Genomic DNA, 22,006 nt, shown 5'->3' on the forward strand with positions numbered 1-22,006 from the left:
ATAGTGGTGACTATCCCAGGGAGGTGATGGAGTCACTGACCCTGAAGGTGCTCAAGAAATGTTTAGATGTTGTATTGAGGGACATGCTTTAGTGGGAAATATTGGTGATAGGTGGACAGTTGGACTGGATGATCTTGGAGGTCTTTTCCAACCTTGGTGATTCTATGATTCTACGTTGAAAAGCAGTGCTCTGTAGCTCAGAATTTACTCCATCAAATCGTGATATTGTACTCTTTGTATGTGTTGTTTCCATGGAAATAAATAGGAGGCATTATTTTCAGAGCAACCTACATCCTTATGGTCATCCAGGAGCCTGCAGGAGAGAGGACTTCTGCAGACCTTCAGCAACAAGTGTCTGTTGAGCTCAGTTCCTCCGTACCCATTCCCTGAGTGCGAGACAGAAAATGCAGCACACCCTCTCCCACACTGCTCATGCCACAAACTCCTTGGGGCTGTAGGGCCGCCACTTGGTGCCCACCAGGGCACTGACCTTACCCACACTTTTCAGGTGTAACATACACCCAGGGAAGTGAGGTAGTCACCGTCCGTGGAGGTGTTCAGGAAACGTGTAGATGTGGTACTGAGGGACGTGGTTAATTGGGCATTGGTGGAGATGGGCTGACAGCTGGACTTGATGATCTCAGAGGTCTGTTCCAACCTTCACGATTCGATGACCTTATGATTCTATGAGCGGTACATGACCACCTCCGCAGCGCTGCGCCCAAGCCCACTCCCACGCCGCCGTCCCCGGCCGCCACCCGGGGCAAAGGCGCGGGAGGCGGAGAGGCGCAGAGGCCGGGCACGGCGGAGGCGGGATCCCGGCGGCGCAGCACCGAGCGGCCGGAGCATGGCGCGGGAGCTGAGCCAGGAGGCTGTGCTGGACTTCCTCTGGGCTGCGGGGGGCCGAGCCCCCAACGCGGCGCTGCTCCGCCACTTCCAGGACTTCCTCCGCGATCCGGCGCTGACGGACGCGCAGCGTGGGGAGCGCCGCGAGCGGTTCAAGCGCCTGGTCAACGCCGTGGCCACCGTGCAACCCGCGGCCGCCGGCACCTCCAAGGACATCGTGCTCCGCCGCAGGTACCGCGACCTCCTCGACGAGGAGCTGCCGCCGCCGGAAGAGCCGGAGGAGAACAAGGAGGAGGAGAAGGAGCCGTCCCCGCCGCCCCGCTGCGATCCTTGCCGCCGGCGCGACCCCCCGGGAAAGGAGCGGCCGGGCGGGGGGCAGCCAGGCGGAGCGGCCGCCGCTGCGGGCTGCGCTGCCCGGGGCCGCGGTGGACTCTGCCTCGAGTGCCGCCGGGCGCTCCGCGATGCAGCCGCCGCCGCCGCCCCGCCGCCCCCCTATCGGAACCTCCGGGGGCCGCCCCCGTACCGGCCGCTGCAGCCGCCCTCCGCCGGACCGTCCCCGTCCCCGTCCCGGTGTCCGCAGCGGCCGCCGCCTCCCGCCGGGTCTGCCCCTGTCGGGTCCCTGCCACCGCCTGGCCCCAGAGGGCTACACCCAGCCCGGTCCCAGCTGCTGTCATCGGGCCCCAGGGTGCCGCCCCTCAGCGGGCCGCCTCGAGCCCGGTTCCCACAGCCGTCCCCCGCGGAGCCATCCCCTGCCCAGTCCCTGCTGCTGCTGTCAGCCCCAGAGATCCTGCCCCTGTCGCAGTCTCGGTCCCTGCAGACACTCACTGCCGGGCACAGCCCATCCGCATCCTCACTGCTTTTATCAAGCCCGGACGCGCTCCCCCTGCCCCAGTCCAGGTCCCTTCAGACGCTCTCCACCAGGCTCCCCTCATCCTCACGAGAGGGGCCCAAGGTACGGACCCCCAACGGCCCAGTGCGACCTCCAGCCACGTTGCTGCACACCGCAGGGCCACCCTCACCCCCAGCCCTGCTACTGCCAGCAGGCCCCGGGGGGCTGTCCCCCTGCTCCCAGCTCCCTCCTGCCAGGCCACTCCCATCCCGGTCTGTGCTGCCAGCATCGGACCCCCAGGAGCCACCGGCTAGCACCCCATCAGCTCCAATACCTGTTTTCCGCAGCATCAGGTGCCAACTTGCTCTGCTGGAGGTGTCGGATGACAGAGGGAGACCACACCGTGCAGTGCCACACAGGAGCTCCTCCATGCACGTCCCGAACCGGGGGCCGACAGTGCCACTGGGTCGGCGGTCGCACGCTTGGCTGGTGGCGGTGTCAGCGGGGCGCTGGGCCCACGTGCGGGAACTTTTCCTGGAGGAGCCGGAGCTGGCCTTGCAGCGGGACTTCATGTCGGGCTTCACGGTGCTGCACTGGCTGGCCAAGCACGGAGATGGGCCAGGCCTGCAGGAGCTGGCCGAAGCGGCACGCCAGGCTGGGCTGGTGCTGGACGTGGATGCTCGGTCGGGCTGCGGGTACACTCCACTGCACCTGGCTGCCATACATGGCCACGCACTCGTCATCAAGGTGTTGGTGCTGCAGCTGGGCTGCCAGGTGCAGGTGCGGGATGGCAGCGGGCGCCGGCCTTGGGAGTACCTGGGCAGCAGCACCTCTGGGGAGATCTGGCAGCTCCTGCAGGCACCCCGGGGCACGATTATGTTCCCCACGCAGCCCCTGGCCCGTAGTGTGTCTTCAGCCAGCAAGACTCTGCCTCCTGCAGGCAGGGCACCACTGGCTGCGTGCCTTAAGCCACAGCGCAGCCGCCGGGCAGCATCCCACCAAGTTGGCAGTGAGAGTGACTGATGGACAGCAGCATGCACCCCCTGCGCAGGAGACTGGATCCAAGGGGAAGGCAGGCGGGCAGGAAAAGCTGCAAACCCAACTGAACTTCTTGAAGAATGTACTCTTAAATTATTGCAATGAAACATTGTCTGAGTCTCTCTGCTCTCCCTCCAATTTCTTGCTTTTCTGCGAGCAAGAGGATACAGCTCCTTGGATGGAAGTGCATCTGAACCTGGGGAGTGACTCACAGAGTCACCAGCACGAGTGGGATCATGGGCTTGGGGTCTCAAGCTGTAGTGTGACATTTGCAGCGTGGCCACAGACAGGGCAGAGCCAGCTTCCACTCCCAGGGAACTGGCTGCTGTTGGTGCTGGGGTTTGCAAAACACCTGCTTACACCACCTACATTTCGGGGAGTAGCTTGGGCTCCTTGACTAATCCCAGCAGATTAAGGGATGAGCCCCTTTCCTAAAAATGCAGTTGGTCCAGGGCTGGCCTTCCGGCAAGCGTCCTCAGAGAGGGACTGGCTGTGGCAGAGGGCGGCAGCAGAAGAGCCACGCGGAGGAGGCTGCTAACACACCCACCCCACCTTGCAGCCCATGCAGACAGGAATGTGGGGCAGCACCGCAGCACCGCTCCTCTCTGCAGCTGCCCAGCAGCACTCATCCTGCCCCCTCTCTCTGGCCCCACGAGTTCCTTTCCTCTCACTACAGCACTCGGAAGTGGTACCTGCACTGTGGCCGCAGATGCCCATTCCCATGCCTTAGGGATGGAAAGCATCACCACAGGAATCCAGGCTGGGTAGGCAGGGAGCTTGCAGTGGGTATATGACCAGAGCTGTCTGTGCTTTCCCAGAGACCTCAGCCCTGAATTTCCTTACAGCGGTTTGTGTGATGGGGATGAGTGGGACTGGGGGCCTGGGTGTGGGGAAGAGATGCGCACAGCGGTCATTCCCGAGAGCTTTCAATCCACAAACTGCTTTTGGGAATCCCACTGGTCTTATGAAAAAATGTGTTCTGCTCACTGATTTAGCATAAATGAGCAGTCCAAAAATGCAACAGGTTAACCGCACACCAGCACTGCCTGATCTCCTGTAGATTCTGTATGAAGGCAGAGATGGAGCTAAGATCTACATGACAGGGGCACATCTCTGCCGGGCTGATGCTCCCACTGCTGGGCGACCCCAGGAGCAGCAGGTGTCAGTGCCTGTGAGAGCAGGGCTGCCGGCTCTGGCTCTTTGGGACAGAGCAGTGCAGTAGGTGGGACTGGTCCTATATTTGAGGTATGTGCCTAAATGTCTGCAGTTTCGGGGAGGAACAGGAATCAGGGTGGCAGAACCTGACCCTTGCATAACATCCATGCTGGGGAATGCCTCGAGCCCTTGCTCAAGCTCTAATTGAGATCTCCACTTTGCTTGGGGTTTATTTGAGGGAGGAACTCTTTCCTTGCCGAAGAGAACCTTGTCTGTCTGTCTCTGTGGCCATAAAAGGCAGTGGCCTTTTTGCAGCCCGGCTTTCTCCTTTTGGCAAGGGAAAGGGCTCTCTAAAGGCTTCCATGAGCCTCAGCTCTTAGAAGCAACGTGATGATGGGGGTGCCAGGAATGCCACCAGAGCCTTGGTGTCAGAGAGCTTCAGGGAAGAAATCCAAAAAGAAAGAGGATTGTGAAAGGACCAGAGCCAGGTGAGGGGATGGAACAGAGACATTTTGAGAACAGACACAAGGTTCCTTCCCTTAAGTGGTCCTTTCCCCTCATCGGTCTGATGGGGAGCATACTTCTGTCCCACAGCCATCTGCAGTTTCTGAAGAATATGGTTTTCCCCTTCATATCTCCAGTGTTACTGAGACAAAGACTGAGAAGCACAGCATTACCTTGGGATTCTCACTTTACAGCCTTTCCATGACCTTTCTCCATGACGCAAATCCAAGTAACGCTTTTTCTCTTCACTCTGCTGCTGACCTTGTCTGACACCCTTTTCAGAGCAGCTGTCACTCCCCAGCAGAACTTCAGAACAGCAGGCTGACAAACCTGGGAAGTCATTGTAGGAACTTTGTAGAGATGGCACAGTCCAGCTGCGTTCCCCAGTTTTTAAGTTATAAAGTCACCCTTAGGAAGTCTGGGACTGAAAAAACTCTTTCCTACCAGATTCAGTGTCCCTTCACACTGCTTTGTTATCCTGGGATTACTTAGCAGTTCTAGGACCGCTAAGACCCATAATATTGCACAGCTCTTGCACTGCACAGCTTTTTATGGGAGTTGATCACTGCCTGTGGGAATAACCATTTGCTTACTCTGCAGAAAGCCTCAGCCTCCAGGTTTTCTGCTGGTGAAATAGGCACAGAAAGGGTGAAATTGATCTTTAGTACATTGAGGATGAGAGGCAGAGTGATGCAGGTGTCCTAGGTCCTGTTCCCCAGCAACAACCCACTGTGAACACATTCATGTACAGCCCAAGCATCTCTGCTTCAATGTGCTCCTGCTCTCCTTGCTACCAACTCAGCCTGCCTGACCCCTTCCAGTTGGCTGTTTCCTCATTGCAGGTAGACGTGGCTCCTGTGCTCACACCCAACTCAGGCATCTGATCTGCACCACCCTGAGACACAGGACTGTGCCCTCTCCTCACATTGCTTTGCAAACACGCCTTCTGCTTTACTATGATAAAGTCCACCCTGCTGCTCCCCAGTGCTTAACTCTGACAAACCAAAGAGGTGCTTATTCCCTCAGCAGCCTTTGCCCACCACACATCAACTCATGAACCCCAGGTCTTATCAAGCTGGTGTAAAGATGAAAGTGCTATACCCTCTCTTCTCATCACCTCCCTGCTCCAGGGATGCGTGCTGCCACACCAGCTCAGCAGATTGCTAAAAGCAGGCAGCTCAGCAGTACTGGACGTTCTTCTGATTCATGGAGCTTCTGCTAAGGTCTCAATTATGTTCCCAAATTGCAGCTCTGATTAGACTCATGCTGCAGCCTCACTAACAGAAGTTGTGCAGGTGAGCTGGCAGCCTGATGCGACTCCTCAGCCATTAACTGTCTTTGTTAGTCACAGACTGTCCTTTGCTCACAGCTCTTCATCACTTAATCTTGGTGGAATGGCTTCTTAAAACCCACGTATTTACAAGACTAGCACTTAAACCAGCAATCATTTATGCTGAGTGGTGTAAACCTTCATCGGAGTCATATCTTACGACAGACTGAAGATAGGAAGCTCCTCCCACCCAGCAAATGAAAGCTCTCCTTCTCATGGGGCAGCTTCCCACCTACAGACACACCAAATGCATGCTCAGCTTCCCAGTCAAAGAGCAGCACACTGGTAATCTCAGGTCATACATCCCAAAAAACTTTCATGCAATTAAAATGTTCTTTGGCAAAGCAGACAAGCAGCACAGTAGAGCATTGTTAGCTTAAGCTAAGGATATCCTTTGTTCCACAGCACCTCTGTGAAGCTAAGGCAGGATGAGAGGGAATGGTCTTAAGTTGCACCAGGAGAGGTTCAGGTTGGATATTAGGAAAAATTTCTTCTCTGAAAGAGTGGCGATGCAGTGGCACAGGCTGCCCAGGGAGGTGGTGCAGTCACCATCCCTGGAGGTGTTCAAGAACTGTGGTGATGTGGCTCTGAGGGACATAGATAGTGGGCGTGGTAGGGATGGGTTGATGGTTGGACTAGGTGATCTTAAACACCTCTTCCCACTTGAATAATTCTATTATTCTAAGCAGCAAGGAAGAGAATTTGCAAGATTAAAAATACACCCATCCAAGAATCCATCACAAAATCTACTTTGTTCTACTATGACAAATGCCATTTTGTTTAAATCATTTATATAGAACTCTGGAGTGACTTTAAACAAGAAGACAAGCTCAATTGCTGCTAAGTTTTGTTAAAGCTAGAAATACTGATGCCATGCACTGCAAGAACCAGAAAGCAAGTTAGCAGAGGGGGCTTTACAAGAAGAAAAAATTTACTGTGCAACATTCTTCCCTGGTCTACACAACTGCAATAAGGGATATAACTCCGCACCTAAACAAAATAATGGTACCTATCCCCTCACAGAGCCTCAGTACTGGATGTAGCCTGCTTAGAAGGAGGCTGCAAAGGCTTCCTTCCTACCCTTTGTCATGATTTCTTTCTGAGGTCAGTGTCTGGAAACTTACATAGTGAGAAGCAGTGGGATGGGGAAGTAACAAGAAAGAAAAGACGTAGTTTCAACAGTGCTATTTTGCAGTTTAGTTAATACAGTTATGTCTTACTTATATTAATTTTAGAGAAAAAAGAATTTCATCATTTTTAGGGAAAGCTTAAAAAGGGTATGGTTGAGGGGTAGGAAACCACTGCGACAGAGCATGTTATTGCTGACCACATGAAAGAAGTTGTATAAAAGAAAGAAAGCAACTCAAGTGCTAGAGGGAGGGAAAATGAAAATAGATTGGAAAAAATTGAAAAGAATTGGAAAAAAAAATGATTTTTTTAAGAGGTGCTGGGTAGGAAAAATTATTTGGTTCCTTGCATTACCTAAGGGCTGGTTTCACCAGATCTGCTGGATGAGACAAAGTCTTACTTAGCTGAGCATCCAGGGGCATCAGGTGCTACGGGCAGGAGGTATGATGCTGAGGCACCATGGCATTAACTGCCTGATCCAACACAGCAGCTGCCAATGCAGTAGTCTGTCTGTAGGAATGGAATATCCTGCAGACCTTGTGGTCCCTTCACTGGAGCAGACAGTCTGACCTGATAGAGCAAACCTGGGGATGCATACTGATAAGAGTTAGCAAAGATGTTTTTTTAATAGGGTTTGATGTAGTTCTTAGTATTTCAGTGGAAGTGGAAACCACAGAATCTGCAGCAGTGTGTCTGATGCCTGGACTCCCTGAACTCAACAGGGGCCAAATAGCTTTGCACAGCCAAGTGCAGAGTGTTTGTTATCATAGGTTGTCCAAAGTCCGCCTGGGAGTTGCATGCCAACGGGTAAACAGAAAGGATTGCTTAGTGTGAAGGGGAAGGTCCTGTGCCTCACTTACAGAAAGGGCAAGAAAGTCCCAGGCTTTAATGGGGAGTGCACTGTTCCTACAGGGATGCAGACCTCGCCCTCCTCCACCAGCAAGCGCTTCACCCTTCTTATCTCCCTCGTGTTTCTCATGCTGTATTGTGAACCTATCTGTAGTGCAAGGATTTGGGCTATTCATTTATCAGGGGTAAATGTGCGCGCCGGGCTGCAGCCATTGCTGAGAGGGCTGACAGCAGTCTAGCTGTTCTGGCACCCTGTCCTTGACCACCAGCAGCCAGCACTTGATCATTTGGTTTGCATTCTCCTGGCCCACAGACACAATGGGGAGCTGATAAGCATGAGGGCAGGGATTTTCCTCAGAGCCAGTGCCTTGCTTGTGGCCAAGGTGTGGGGCTCAGTGCAAAATGTACCTCAGTAAGCCTCAGGGCAAATGATGTTGCTCATGTGCAGCCTGTAGGGCTCCACCAGAGGCTGTGAAGAGACCGGGGCAGCAATGTTGCCCCCCTGCATACCCACCCCACCACTGGCTCTGCTCTTGCAGCTTCAGCCAGTGTCACGATGTTAGTGACACTGAAGGTGAAGTTTGAGTCTTGAATTATCTTTTTTTCTGGCTGATGGTTCATATGCCACAAGCACATTGCCTTGTATTTGCTCTCCCCAGCTCAGTTCTGCTCATTACAGCACATGGGCAAAGACAAGAAACGTGTCAGGAAGGAGATGCTAGTTTGCAGCAAGAGGCTGACAAAACTATCAGAAATCCCTAAATATAATCCCTAAATATAAAGCCTCTCCCAGGAAGGGATAAGCAATGTTGTTTCATAACATATAGTATGTATATGTCAAAACACATCTGTTTCCAGAAAAAGACAAGGAACTACATGGCACTGTACAAAGCTATCCGTCTCTATCTCTTTGAATAGATGTGGCTGAAGTGATTTTTAAAAACAGGCAAATAAATGCTCTTCCCAAGGCAGGGCAGCTCCTGGGCAAGTGGCTGTAGTAGAGCCCATCCGGAGGTGCTGCCTCCAAGGTAAAGACACAGATGGCATCATCAAGGGAACTTACGCATTTTTCTTTGCATAAACAATAGAGCTGGCTTAGTCATCAGCTGAATGGCATGCTCAAGGAAAATGTTCATCTTTCTGTTCAGGAGTTATTTGCATCTGACTTTGAGTGTTTGTCTTCTTGCTTTATAAATACTGAATGGATTATTTAAGGAAACAGCTCACAGCTCTCCCCTCTCCTTGCTTTCCAGTTGCTTCTTTACACCAAGCCCACTCCTCCTGATAGTGTCACCTGCTGACTTCAGATTGGATGGCTTTCTAGCTGCTGGGAGGACTGACAGTGGGGAGACCCTGGAGCTGCCAGCAGCAGCAGGTGGGACATCTGAAAGCAGGGACTCTGGGTCTAAAGTGCTGACCTGCTTCATCTCAAGTGCTGCTGTCTCCCTGAGGCACTCTGGAGAAGCTGCTTCTTTTTGAAGAAAGAAAACATCATCGGATTCCCTGTGGTATGGAGTAGCTGTGCCTTGGCAGGAAGCCAGCAACCGGGCCCTGTTCATGTGGCGTCTGCTCCTCATGCTGGCAGGCTTGGCTGGGCCCTTCCTGACATGAGGGGGTGACAAAACACCCACGCATACAGATGTAGCATCCATACAAGTCCTATTTCTCCTGACTGTGGCCAAGAAGAAGGGAGAATATAGTGGCGCTTCCCCTGGATTCTGGTGTCTTGCAGATTTCTGTAGGTGCGATGCTTGTTCATCCTTGGACTGAGGCTTCCAAAGCTGCTGTGGGATTCTGCCAGACTCTCTCAGACAGCCGGCTATTTCCTCTAGAGGTGAGCACAGAGTACTCTACACTCACATACCATGGCAGGGCAGTGCCTTAGTGCCTTGGTGGAGTCTGTCACCTTTTGCTGACTAATGCGGTGGTGGCAGCATTCAGTTGCCTTTTGGTCTCGCATGAGACTTGGGGGCATGGCTCAACCCATGCCATGAGTCACCCTCCCAGTTTCCTGCTTCCTGTCAGTGTGAGAAACCCTGTCTGCCTTCCTTTTTCCTTGCATCCTACTGTGCTCAGGGCTCTCCACTGCTTCAATTAATCATGCTGTGGCCAGAAATTCTTTGTGGACCCACCTGGGAGCTGTAAGCAAGATCGCCACAGCCTTCAGGGGGCTTGAGAGCAGGGTTTCTGATCTGCCCACAGTGCTCAGTAATGATGCTCTTGCTTCCAAACATAATTTGCTGAACTACCATGCACACAGGCGTACTTCCGAAGGTGTGTGTGTGTAATTCCCAACCACCTTTCTTCATCAGCTGTCACCTGAGATGTCCCCTTCTAGCCATCTCAGAAGTGGCCTGTCATCAATCACAGAAGGCAACCAAGCAATCTGCTGCCCTTGGTACTGATTTAAAGCCTGAGCCTGCACTGTGCCTTTGCATAAGAAGGTCCAGCAGCTTCCTGGAACGTGTCCAACAAAAGCCCAAACATGGCCAGTTTCTGCCTTGCTACTGCGACCTGTAAAGCCAGCCTGCATCAGAGCAATTCTCAATGTCAGAATATGACACAATCACACCTGTGTTTACTGCTGCTGGAGCCAAACTGGTAGAGGAAACTGTTTAAAATTTACATAGTTAAAATTTGTTTTAGCAGTGTGTGAAGCCCAGACCTGTGATGTGCATGGCACACAACCCCATGTGCTCAGTGTCCTGAGCGGACGGCAGCAGCATGAGGTAGCTGAAGATGTGCACTGCATGCTAATGACCGTCCAGCTTGGCACTCTCGTGAGGAGGGGCTGGCAACATAGCTGCTGCCGTAATGTTGCCATCAGCGGGAGGAAACTGCAGAAGAGATGTAACTCTTTGAGACTGCTGCACATCAATAGCAGCAATGCCTTTGGCTCCCCCACCCTGCGGTATTCCATAAGCCTGGGCACCAAAGAAATTTCCCAAATAAGTATCTGCAAGCTCTGGTGCTGATGCTCACTGAATCATAGAATCATTGAATCACAGAATCATTAAGGTTGGAAAAGACCTCTAAGATTATCCAGTCCAACTGTCGACCCATCCTCAGCATGCCCACTGACCATGTCCCTCAGTGCCACACCTCCAGGGACAGTGATTCCACCACTACCCAGGACAGCCTGTTCCAATACTTGACCACTCTTTCAGAGAAGAAATTTTTCCTAATATCCAACCTGCAAGGAATATCAGCAGACCTTCCTGTTAGCCCTGCGCAGAGAAGGTCAATGTGCTGTCTTTCTTTGCTTTTCCTCTACTCCTTTTCCCAAGTGGCTCCTGGAACCCACTGCATCTCACCAGGTGCTGATGCTCCCTCTACTAGGAGGAGGTGCACGGAGAACAGCAGCCCACAGACAGCTCCCAAACGTGATGGCTTCTTGCCAGAATCCTCATATATGCCTGGCATCTTTTTGTACATCTTGTTTCTTGCGGCAGCACCCTATGCAACAACCCCCAGCAGCCCTCTGTTCTCTGGCAGATGTAATGTCGCTGCAGAGGGCTCACATTCCCAAACTGTATGGCATTATGGATGGGGATTAGCTGTTCTATTTTAAAATGACAATAATAGGCTTTTATAGCAATTCTTATAACGCTTCTCTGCATTAATTTGATTTAACCATGATGAAAGCATTGTTCTAAAGGTATCCAATAATGTTGGTCTTAAACCTGAGTGTATCTTTGCTTATTGCACTTCAACACACAGAAGATAAGAGCTTGTCTCTGAAGCAAGGGAGCCCTCATGACACAAGACTCAGTTCACATAAAGCCTAAGGCTGCTTGAGAAAATGCAGTGACGGAGAAGAGGGCAGGAAAGGGAAGCAGTTTCAACCCAAGGAGCATTATTTTGATTGCATTTCAGTATCTTGGGACTCTGAACCGTTGGTGTTAGTCATTCTTCAAAGTCTGTTGCTAGTTTTTTTAATCAGCTTGCTCTTTGCAAGGCATTCTTCAAACACCAATCGACAATTTTCTCCTGCCTAAAACCTGAATTTGAAATATTTGAGCCAGCTTTAATACAATTCCTTTTCACTGTGTGGGTGGCTCAAAGGAGACCAGTTCTGGCACACAAATGCCTTTGTGGGGAAGGAACTCCAGATGGTTTCAGTTTCTAAACCATCCTGGCACGCTGTATGTGCTGCATGACAGGCTAGAGGGGAGCTCTTTTACATCAGCCCAGCTTCAGGTTGCTGAGATGATTTAGTGGACAGAGGGCTGGTGAACAGGGCTGGGTCCCACCCTGTTCCAAGTCAATGTGAGACATTTTTCTCCTACTGATTTGAGCAAAGTTGCAAACAAAACTAGTTTAGGGTCATTCGGTACAAGAGAGACTGCTGCCTTTCAGGTTTTGCATAATTAGTTACATAAAGAAAGCCAAGTCTTAAAAGACAGTAGAAAGGAAAAATCATGAAAAGGCCACCAGACATCGCTTTCCTCAGCTGCTGAGGGAAAACAAAGATGTAGCCTGTACCTTCTGCTGTATGGAAAAGGTGGGAAGGGTGACTTCACTACTTCTTTTATTTTATCAGTGATCCAGGTTATGCTTGCCCAAGTTTCCCTGCAGCTCTCAAGACAACCTGAGCAATGTGTAATGCCTGGGAAGTGCTGCTGTCCTACTGAGGTATCCCAGGGAAGAAGAATTTCAGGGTGTTCTCCATATTGCAAAGGTTTGCAATCTGGCCATAGCTGACATAAATGCTGTTGTAAATAAATACCACAAACTGACAGAGTTGACAGACCTCTAGAAAACACCTGCTTGAAGGGCTGCATAGCGTGCACCTTAGACTCTAAAGTGGTAAGAAATGGGAAACGGGGTGGCCCAGCAGGGAGAGGTGCAACATAACAGCATTGGATTCATAAGTGAGTTCAAGAGTAGCAAGGACCTCAAATGAGCAAATGTAAGCAGCTCCCCAGAGATGCATGAATAAGCGCTGTGGAGGTGTTTGCCATTTGCAGGTTTATAAGGTATGGGGTATGCTAAAGTGAAATGAACCTCAAATGATAAAGCCACAGTTCTAGGTGGCTAGCAACTTGCTTACATTGGATCTGCTCCACCAGGAGATGAACACAGGGATTGTCAGCTGGAATCGGTGGTAACGAGGGAAATAAAAATGTTGAGGCTTACTTAAAATCCCACTGAAGAGATCAGCAAAATCCTTTCATCACTTAGTGAGAAAGTGCAAGACATTCTTTATAATTAACTTACTTTCTAATTAACTTAGAATAGAGGTGCTTCCCTTTTAATAGAGGGGAAGCTGAAATCCAGAAGTGACCTGGGATAAATTGCTGTAGTGGCATGTGGCCACGCAGCCCCAGCGAGCATCCCCAGTGGCCTGGGCCTTCAGCCCCTCTTCCAGCATAGCCATTCCTCAGAAGCAATGCCCAGGAAGGCTCCATGCCTCTCAAGTTTTGTCTTTCCCAGAACTGGGTGAAGTTGGGTGCTCAGCCCCACCAAAATCAGAGTTTTCCTGTAGCATGCAATTTTTAATGACATGAGTCATTAGCCAGAGAGAGGACTTGCCAAGGGCTAGGGTGTATTTTCTCTTGCAGAAGATTAAAAAGAGCAATAATCAGCATGCTGCATCTGTTTGGCATTTACATTTTTTAAAGCAAATCTGGGGCAATTCTGGGGACTGTTAGGAGAAAATCAGACTGGCCAGTTGTCTGCCTCCAGCCTGTATGAATGAAGTGAGAAATTAAGAGTTGGGGCTGGGGACTGGGTGCTGGCAGGGCCTCCTGCTCTCAAGAGTGAGCCTCCAGGGCCGGGTGCTGGGAGGGCACTCTTAATTAACCACCCTGAGAAAAATCCTCCACGCATCACCATCTAGAAGAGCAGGAGATGGCTGCCTCTCCCTGCCTCTGCCACAGCTGCTTGGCAGGTGCACCACTTCCCCGAAATCTAGCAGATAGCTGGAGCTCTAAGGGCCTGCATGTATGGCAACAACTCACTAGAGGCCAGATCCAGCTTACTCACCGCTGCAGCCCAGCTCCAGGTTTCTTCTGAAAGTAGCACCATCTGGGCCCAGGGTACAAGAATGCCTCTCCACTATTGCCCTAACTCCCTTAGAATAAAGGAAGGCTGTTGGGCATCTCAGCACTCATGTAAGAGACTAATGTTTGGCTGATTTTGCAAAGTGTAAAACCGTCAGTGCTCTAATTCGTAGAATCATTAAGGTTGGAAGAGATATCTAAGATCATCCAGTCCAACCCCCAACCCATCCCCGCCACGCTCACTGACCATGTCTCTCAGTGCCATATCTCCACATTTCTTGAACATCTTCAGGGACAGTGACTGCACCACCTCCATGGGCAGCCTGTGCCACTGCATCACCACTCCTTTGGAGAATAGATCTTTCCTAATATCCAACCTGAACTTCCCCAATACAACTTAAGGCCATTATCTCTTGTCCTGTCACTGTTACCAGGGAGAAGAGGCTGACCCCATCTCACCACAGCCTCCTTTCAGGGAGGTGTATAGAGCCATAAGGTCTCCCCTGAGCCTCATCTTCTCCAGACTGAACAATCCCAGTTCCCTCAGCTGCTCCCCATAAGGGACTTATGCTTGCGCTCCAGATCCTTCACAGCTTTGTCACCCTTCTTTGTAGTGAGGGGCCGAAAACTGAATGCAGTACTCAACGTGCAGCTCACTAGTGCTGAGTACAGAGGGATGATCACCTCCCTGCTCCAGCTGGCTACACCATTCCTGATACAAGCCATTGGTCTTCTTGGCCACCTGGGCACACTGCTGGCTCATGTTCAGCTGGCTGTCAACCAACACCCCCAGATCTTTTCCCTCAGTGCAGCTTTCCAGCCATTCTGTCCCCAGCCTGTAAGTATTGCATGGGGCAAGGCCCGAGGGTTTGCTGCTAACGCAGCCTGGCTTCCAGTGCAGAGCGCTCAAGGAAAACCAGCAGTGCAGCTTCTGTATTATTAGACGGATACATCACTATCTGAACAAAAGAACCAGAGCAGGACACACCAGGCCAGAAAAGCAGCTCACAAAATGTGTGTTTCAGAAGGGGACTTGGAATGGACAACACTAAAGCCCCACTCGCCAGCAGCTCAGTCTGCAGAAATAACGCTGCAGCAGTGGAAGGAGGAAAAGTCTCCAGGGGTTTCGCAAAGCTGAATGGAAAACAAACACAAAAACCCAACCGACCAAACAGAATTTGCTCAACCCCTCACACGTGGCAGCCAGCAGGGCAACAGCTGTACACACGCATGGAAAGGAGGCGACTAAAGCCTCTCTCCAACACGTGATTGATCCCGTTAGCATCGTGCTAGGAACTGGGGTAAGCTTAAGGTGGAATTACTTTGGCTTCCTCTGGGCTGTTAGTGCTGGAGCCTGCTGCTGGTGCTGTTTGCTATAGGCTCTGGCTCTGCACTAGCAGTTACCTCCTGGCATCCATGTAGCCCTTGCATACATATGTGATAGCCAGAGAGTTAGCTGGAGGCCAGAGGACACATAGGATTTTTCCTCTGGTACCTTTAGTCAGCATTTTGTCCTCTTTTATACATTCCAGTTGCAGGGCTCCAATTCAGGCTTGTGACTTTCTAGCTGAAATGCAGCTCAGCTTTGATTGGCCCAGAGTCATACAGGCTGCAGAAATGCCATGTGAATGTTCAGGAATGGGATATTTGGGGCAGGGTGGTGTCAGGAGTTGGGGTGCTGTCAGTGTTACAGCAAGCATAGTCTGCTGAAGGTTACACAGCCTCCTGCAGGGTAGCATGTCTCCTTTGCTACTTAGCCATAAATTCCTGTGCTTGGTGTCACAAGCTGCCTCATGCAGCCCTTCCTGGCGCTATCCACAGATACATAGCTCACAGGCCAGCCAAGGCTCAGCCAAGTAACACGCTGCCTCAATACAAAGCTCTGACTGCAGTTTTGCAAGCAGAGCTGTGAAGCTGCATGGCACTAACATCACTTCCTGCAGGAGGGAAACTGAGGCATAGAGACCTGAGAACCCTGCTAAGTAGGCAGTGGGGACCCCCTAGCAGAACAGCCTCGGTTCTGCACCCAGCCCTGCCTCTCCACCTGCCAACAAAGTGTTTCTCCTTTTCCCTCTAGAGTCTGGAATGGAACCAGCGGGATCATGCTGCTTCTCAAACCCTGCAGCCTGAGTTCTTGCACCAAGCAACGCCCCACACATACAGCACTAATTTACGGATACTTTTTAAGCATTGGCATCGCCACAAACAGTTGGGTAGCACTGAACTGCAGGCAGCAATGTTTCATACCCAGGAGCTCCCAACAGCTCTCTGCAAGCATGAGGCCGGGCTGGAGTGTGAGCGCACACGTACTCTCAGAAGTTGGGAGCAGTAACATGAGGACTCCAACCCAGATTTCAGGCAGGGATCACCTAACAAAAAACAGCCACCTCGCTGCAGGCACAGAGCCACGGGATGAGAGCCAACATACACTGCTGCGTAGCAGCTAAAAGGGCTTACAGGAAGGATTTCTAGGATCACGCAGAAGCAAACAATCACTGGCTTCAAAAATCACACACATCCTGCCCACAAAGAACAATATCAATCACAATCTCCTGCTGCCTACTTTAAATGGCTGGGAAAGCTCCAGCTCCCAGACAGCTGCAACTGATCCCCTTCTTGCCCCCCCACATCCCCCCCCATCATGTGATGGTCCTGCCCAAGTGATTTAAGCTGCTGGAGCCGAGCGCTGAGTCACGTTGGCTGTGGAGCAGGGGCTTGGGGCGTCTGCAGCATGGAGCAAGTGAGTGCCCCAGGCAGGACTGGGGGGGTTGCTGCCTGTAGGTTCTGGGTTGGTGCCAGGGGGAGGAGGAGACGACAAGGATTAGGCGAGAGGAAATGCTGGGTTGATATGAAGCTGTGAGAGGAACAGCTAGGGCCGACTGGCTGTGTTTCTTTCCTAGTGTGTTATCTAAGTAGAGAAGCTGTTCTAATGCATGTTTAATTTTAAAGTTTTGGGACCATCTGCAGCTTACAGTTTGAATATCCTTTCTTTCTTTAACTTCCTTCTTGAAAAATGCATTTTGGGTCCAGGGCTGTGCTTAAGTTTATACAACAGCAGAAGGAAGGAGGGCTGTGTGTGCTGACCCATCCCTGGCACCATGTGTATTGTTTCGGCTGTGCTCCAGCAGGGCACCACAAGCAGAGCCACAAGGCAGTGCTGTAGCGATAAGCAGTTCAGTGGCTGTGGGGACCCGATCCTGTTAGCCTCATCGTTGGGTACAGCAGGGAGCAGGCATGAAGACTCCCGCTGTTTGGGTTGGATGGTTGTCTTAAGGGGCCCTGAGCTCTGGAGCAGCCCACAGCTGCTGGACACTGGTCAGGTAATAAGAACCAGCCCAAGTGAGCAAGGTAACCAACTGGAAGTTCGTCTCCCTACCTTATCTGCCATGTGGTTGAGCTCAGCACTGTTGCAGCTGGGTATTGAAGCATGGTTTGGGTTAAACCTAACCACACCAACAGCATCTTCCTCTTAGCTGAAGGAGGTGGGGATTTTACCTGCTATTTTAGGGGTGTGTGGCTAGAGAAGTGAATAATCCCACTCCAGAGGCGGCAATGAGCCCTCTTCACCCCTACAGGAGCTCCCCTGGGTGTGTTTGTTCTGCTTTCTGGGCTGCAGCCAGAAGCAGGCTCTACCAGCTCCTCTGTGCATGTAGCTCTAGGTTAAACCATCTGATATTTTGGGTGGCCCCTGTAGGGTGGAAATCTGCCTGGAGAGGGGACAGACATAGTGTTACAGAAGTTAACTGCTATTAATCCCGTGCTAACGGCTGCTGCTGAGTGGAAGGTGCGAGCTCTGCTGCGAGGCTGTTCTTTGTAGCAGCTGGTAGATCAGCTGCTCAATCCACCCCTGTCCTCATTGCAGTGGCTTAAACCACCTCCCCATCCGCTTGTGCTGCTAAGTGGGGTGACAGCACAGGAGTGGTGGCTGTGACCTGGGATTCTCCGGCAAGGGGCTGAGGCAGCATGGCTGGCACAGCCCTGGCTCTAGCACTGAATGGCAGAGGCCCTTGGGTCTGTGGGACTTGGTTTGTGCCTCACACCAGGCAAGGCTGGTGGGCTGCCCTTGGGATGCTGACCACTATGGTTTGGTCCTACAGGGACTGGTTGTTACCCAGCTGGATGTACAGCCTGGAGAGTGTGTCAAGGTCAAAGGGAAGATCCCGTCTGATGCCAAAGGGTGAGTGAAGAGATGGCAATAGGGGCCTGCGGTCTGGAGGCTCCTGCCTTCCTGGGGTTGACAGAGCTCCTACTGGGATCAGCCTGTTGGCACTGGGTAGCTGGGCATTTCCTCATCGCTGCCTCTCTGTCTCCCCAGGTTTTCTGTGAATGTAGGGAAGGACAGCAGCACCCTTATGCTTCATTTCAACCCTCGCTTTGACTGCCACGGGGATGTTAACACTGTTGTATGCAACTCGAAGGACGATGGCATGTGGGGTGAGGAGGACAGGAAGGCTGACTTCCCCTTCCAGCACGGCGACAAGGTTGAGGTGAGGTGCCAGGGGTCTGTGCAAGGCCCTGGCGCAATGTACTGGTGGGCTGAGGGCAATTTTTGTAATGCTACCAGGTGGAGAAGGGGCAGGCATGGAAAGGGAGCTAGTCAAGGGAAGAATCCTGCAGCTGACCAACTGTCTGGATTGCTCTAAGTCAATGCCCAACAGCTCAGCTGTGTTCAGTGCCTCACCCTGGCCTTGCTCTGTAAGATGTGCAAGTAAGAGCAATTAAAACACTGACCTGTGATTCAGACTGGGTCTATCTTATCCCTTAGTTGTAGAAGCTTAGGACTGACCTTGGGCAGAGCAAACCAGCTTCGTCTTTTCCACCTCTGCAGGGAGGGGACTGAGCTAGCAGGCATGGCCTTGACCTCCTGTGGACATCTCAGCTGTCCTGCACCCACTCTGCAGGGAAAGGGGAGCCTGTCTTGTGACCTGTGATATGCTAGCCTTCCTTCTTGTGGTTCCTTACAGATCTGTATCTCCTTCGATGCAGCAGAGGTCAAGGTGAAGGTGCCTGAAGTGGAGTTTGAGTTTCCCAATCGGCTGGGCATGGAGAAAATTCAATATCTGGCTGTGGAGGGTGACTTTAAAGTGAAAGCTATTAAGTTCAGCTAACTGCTATAGCTTGTTTTTGTTTTCATTTTCCCCTGCATAGTGAAATAAACCCAAACTTGCCATGGCTGCTTTCTCTGCTGTTTCCTGCTCTAATCTGCTTGCTCCTGTGTGTGCTCCAGGGGTGGGCAGTGGGAAAGGCTATGTGTCCACCTATATGCTCATCTACACTGCTGCCTTGCAGCTGGCACTGAGCTGGACCACACAGCTGGCAAAGTATAACCTACTGTGACCTGAGCTCCTGTAGCAGTGGGTGCTCACTTAACCCTCTTAGCTGCAGTGAGTGGTCTCTGGTTGTTTGTTTGCTTTCTAGACTCTGGGGCTAGTCCCAGGCTGCTGTGACAGAGAAGCTCTAACAAGTGTGTGTTAGGCATGCCTTGTGCCATCTCTGTCTAGGCAGTGTTGCTCCATCCTCTTTCTTGGAGAGGTACAGGGCATGGCTTGTGCTCTTGCAGAAAGCTTTGCTCTCTAAGAAAATGGTTTGACGTGTTGCTGGCTGGTACTGAAGAGCAGGCGAATTCAGTGAACTGCACACTTGGAGGAAGAGGCAGGAGCGAAGGGCAAGACCTGAAGTGTCTCTGCTGCTTCACAAACTGGTCTTGATGCTGTCAGAGACCCAGTGATACAGTCAGTGGCTTAGTTATGGGGCAGGTAGGGATGTTAGAAGTATTGGATCCCTGAGTGCACCAAGCACAACTAGTTGCAGTTAAGCGGGGGGGAGAGGGAAGGAAGAAAAGCATAGTGAATTCTGTCTTCTTCTTGAAACCTCTTTGCTCTGCTCATGCAATGCCTTGGAGTGTGTCTGCTACAGCTATTCCCAAACTACCTGAGTAGCCATGCCCAGACAGGGATTGTGCTGGAATTGCCATAGCATTTGAGGACCTGATGAGAGATAATGGATCCCTGCCCACTGAGTGTGGGGAGCCTAGGTGTGGGGCTGGCCCTGTGGCTGTCACAGCTGTGACAGTCATGCCCACAGTTGTGCTTGTGTGAGGTGCTGCCTTAGCCAAATACTGCTGAAGTGGTGAAATTTGACTCCTGTTGGCTAATCTCTCACAACAGGACAGTTATGGTCCAGGCTGTATTTGCTGTTACTTGGAACAGCTGAGTAGCCAGGCCAGCTGCTGGGGAAAGGGAGTAACCCTCTGTGGAGTATTTCAGCCATTTGAATGCCATTTATGGGGAGGCTGTCCTGGCCTGTACTTGTGGCAGCTGCCCCAGAGCTGGGGAATCCATGAGGTGACTTGCTCTGGAGGTGGCTTTACTGATATCTTTTTCTCTGTTTCCTGGAAGCTCTGTCATGGAGGCCTTCTTGCAGCTCTGCTAGAAGGGCATAGGCCATAGCTATGTACTGCCAGTTACTTTGCAGTGCAGACATGGTGATACAGCTCCTCCTGTTTAGTCTCCAGAGCTGATGTAGCTAATGATAGTAAGGGACTGGAAGCATGCAAATGAACAGGATGCTTTCTGGGCACTTGTATCTCCTAGGACAGTATGCGTGTCTGGAGAACACCTACCTGCTGCACTGACCAAGCTCAGTAAAAGTTTCCACTCTACATATGGTTGGAAGGTATAGAAGGGGCTGCTATAACAGCTGTCCTCTGTGGGATCAGGGTACAGATAGCACATGCATCTCTGCGTTGCAGAAGCCTGGCTATGCTGTGGGACTACCTCTTCTGAACTGGACAGAGGCACAGATAATCGTACTTCAAATTTTGGTCCTGCATATACTGCATTACCCAGAACCATAGAAAGGCTCATGCTTTGCCCTGTCAAGTAAGTCTTGAGGTTTGGTGGGTTTTCTGTTTGTTTTAATGTTACTGATACTTTTTGGTGGGAGGGTGGGGAGAAAATGGCTTTTGTTTTGCTTCCTTTCTCTCCTGTCATTTAATGTCTGAAGGTACACTAAATCATAAGGTACTCAAACTATCAAAAGTACAAAGCCCTTACTTTGCAGAGGGATGCGGACCTTACAGCTGGTCCCCCTGCCTACTGTCTACTCCACTTAGGAGATGTGTGTGTGTGTGTTTCAGCATGGACAAGAGTAAAGCTGATCTCGCTTCTTGCCTGTTCAGTTGTCAATTCTAGGTAGGCTCAGCCATGAGTGCTCCTGACCACTATGCTCAAAGTACAAATGGGGGCTGCCCCTTCCTATACTTTCCTCAACAGTTAATTAGGCTTATCCTGCTTTCTAACTAAGGAGACTACAGGAGAAAAGGGAGGAAGGAAGCCTTTGCCAGCACTTCCTGCCTCTTTTGTTCTCCTACATCCCAGACCTGTACTCCTGTTCCTACAAGTGACGCTAGTTTAAAAAAAAAAAAAAAAGCAAAAAAAAAAAAAAAGGCAGAATAAATGTGAAGTGTTCTAGCTGGCTCATAGAGTTACAAGAAGACTTCACCTCTGTTAGAGAGACCAGGAAAGCAAGTATGCTGTGCCCTGCTGCAGACAGAAGATCCCAGTGAATATAAAATGTCTTGTTCCTGGTAAGTATGCCTTCCTTGAAATGCATGGTGCACTTGGCTTTTTCAGTCTCCTTGGGAACCTGAGTCATCCTTGCTCTGGGGAGGAGCAGAAAAGCACAGCTAGCATGGCCTAAAGGTGTGTCTTTTCTGTTTAAATCCTGTTAAGTCTGTTGCCAGTCTTTCAGTCCAGCAACACTTCCCAGAGGAACCAAGATCCTACAGGTTGTCCAAGCACTTTCCTCCACCATCAGGAGGTGGAGGAAAACGCTGATCCCTGCTTCTGTTGAATCCTTTAAGTTTGCTATGCTCAAGTCAGCTTCCACTCCTGTCTATTCACCAGGAATCAAAGCTGTAGTACTTTCTTGCCTTACAGCATCATGGAGAGGGATAAAGGGACCTTGAAGACTCTGGAAAACAGCTGTGAGACTGCTATAATGAACACAGAATAAGTGATCACCATACACTTTAAAAAAAAAAAAAAATGCCCAACATTCTCTGCAGGGCCTGAAAGAGTAGTGATGGGCAAGGCAGACCACCAGCTAGCTTTGTCTTCTCAAAAATAACTTCTCCCTGAGCTGTTCACACTAACGTTGCTTGACAGAAATAGGCCATCCAGCTGACTTTGTAGCTACACAAGCATGCATGTGACCCTCTTCTACACAGCCACAAAAGATAGTTGTAGGACACTGTGCATCTAGAAATGGGGGATGGTGTACATGCAGTGCCTGTGTTAGTTCTTTATCTGCCCATCTCCT

At 51.1% G+C, this 22,006-nt stretch overlaps 2 protein-coding genes across 2 annotated transcripts; both read left to right on the forward strand.

Annotated features, from left to right (window-relative positions):
• Positions 65-2,833, forward strand: SOWAHB (sosondowah ankyrin repeat domain family member B). Its single transcript, XM_021397102.1, has one exon. It carries the CDS (start codon positions 698-700, stop codon positions 2,696-2,698), a length of 2,001 nt encoding a protein of 666 aa, XP_021252777.1. The 5' UTR covers positions 65-697; the 3' UTR covers positions 2,699-2,833.
• LOC110397790 (16 kDa beta-galactoside-binding lectin) lies at positions 16,270-18,859 on the forward strand. Its single transcript, XM_021394622.1, has 4 exons — positions 16,270-16,424; positions 17,782-17,861; positions 18,000-18,171; positions 18,649-18,859. Exons 1-4 carry the CDS (start codon positions 16,416-16,418, stop codon positions 18,790-18,792), a joined length of 405 nt encoding a protein of 134 aa, XP_021250297.1. The 5' UTR covers positions 16,270-16,415; the 3' UTR covers positions 18,793-18,859.

Source organism: Numida meleagris, chromosome 4 (assembly GCF_002078875.1).
Source record: "Numida meleagris isolate 19003 breed g44 Domestic line chromosome 4, NumMel1.0, whole genome shotgun sequence".
Lineage (NCBI taxonomy): Eukaryota > Metazoa > Chordata > Aves > Galliformes > Numididae > Numida > Numida meleagris.

Coding starts and splice junctions, on each gene's coding strand:
- SOWAHB (XM_021397102.1), top strand. CDS start 698: ATGACCACCTCCGCAGCGCTGCGCCCAAGCCCACTCCCACGCCGCCGT.
- LOC110397790 (XM_021394622.1), top strand. Junction 17,862..17,999: donor ATCCCGTCTGATGCCAAAGG/GTGAGTGAAGAG, acceptor CTGTCTCCCCAG/GTTTTCTGTGAATGTAGGGA. Junction 18,172..18,648: donor AGCACGGCGACAAGGTTGAG/GTGAGGTGCCAG, acceptor GGTTCCTTACAG/ATCTGTATCTCCTTCGATGC.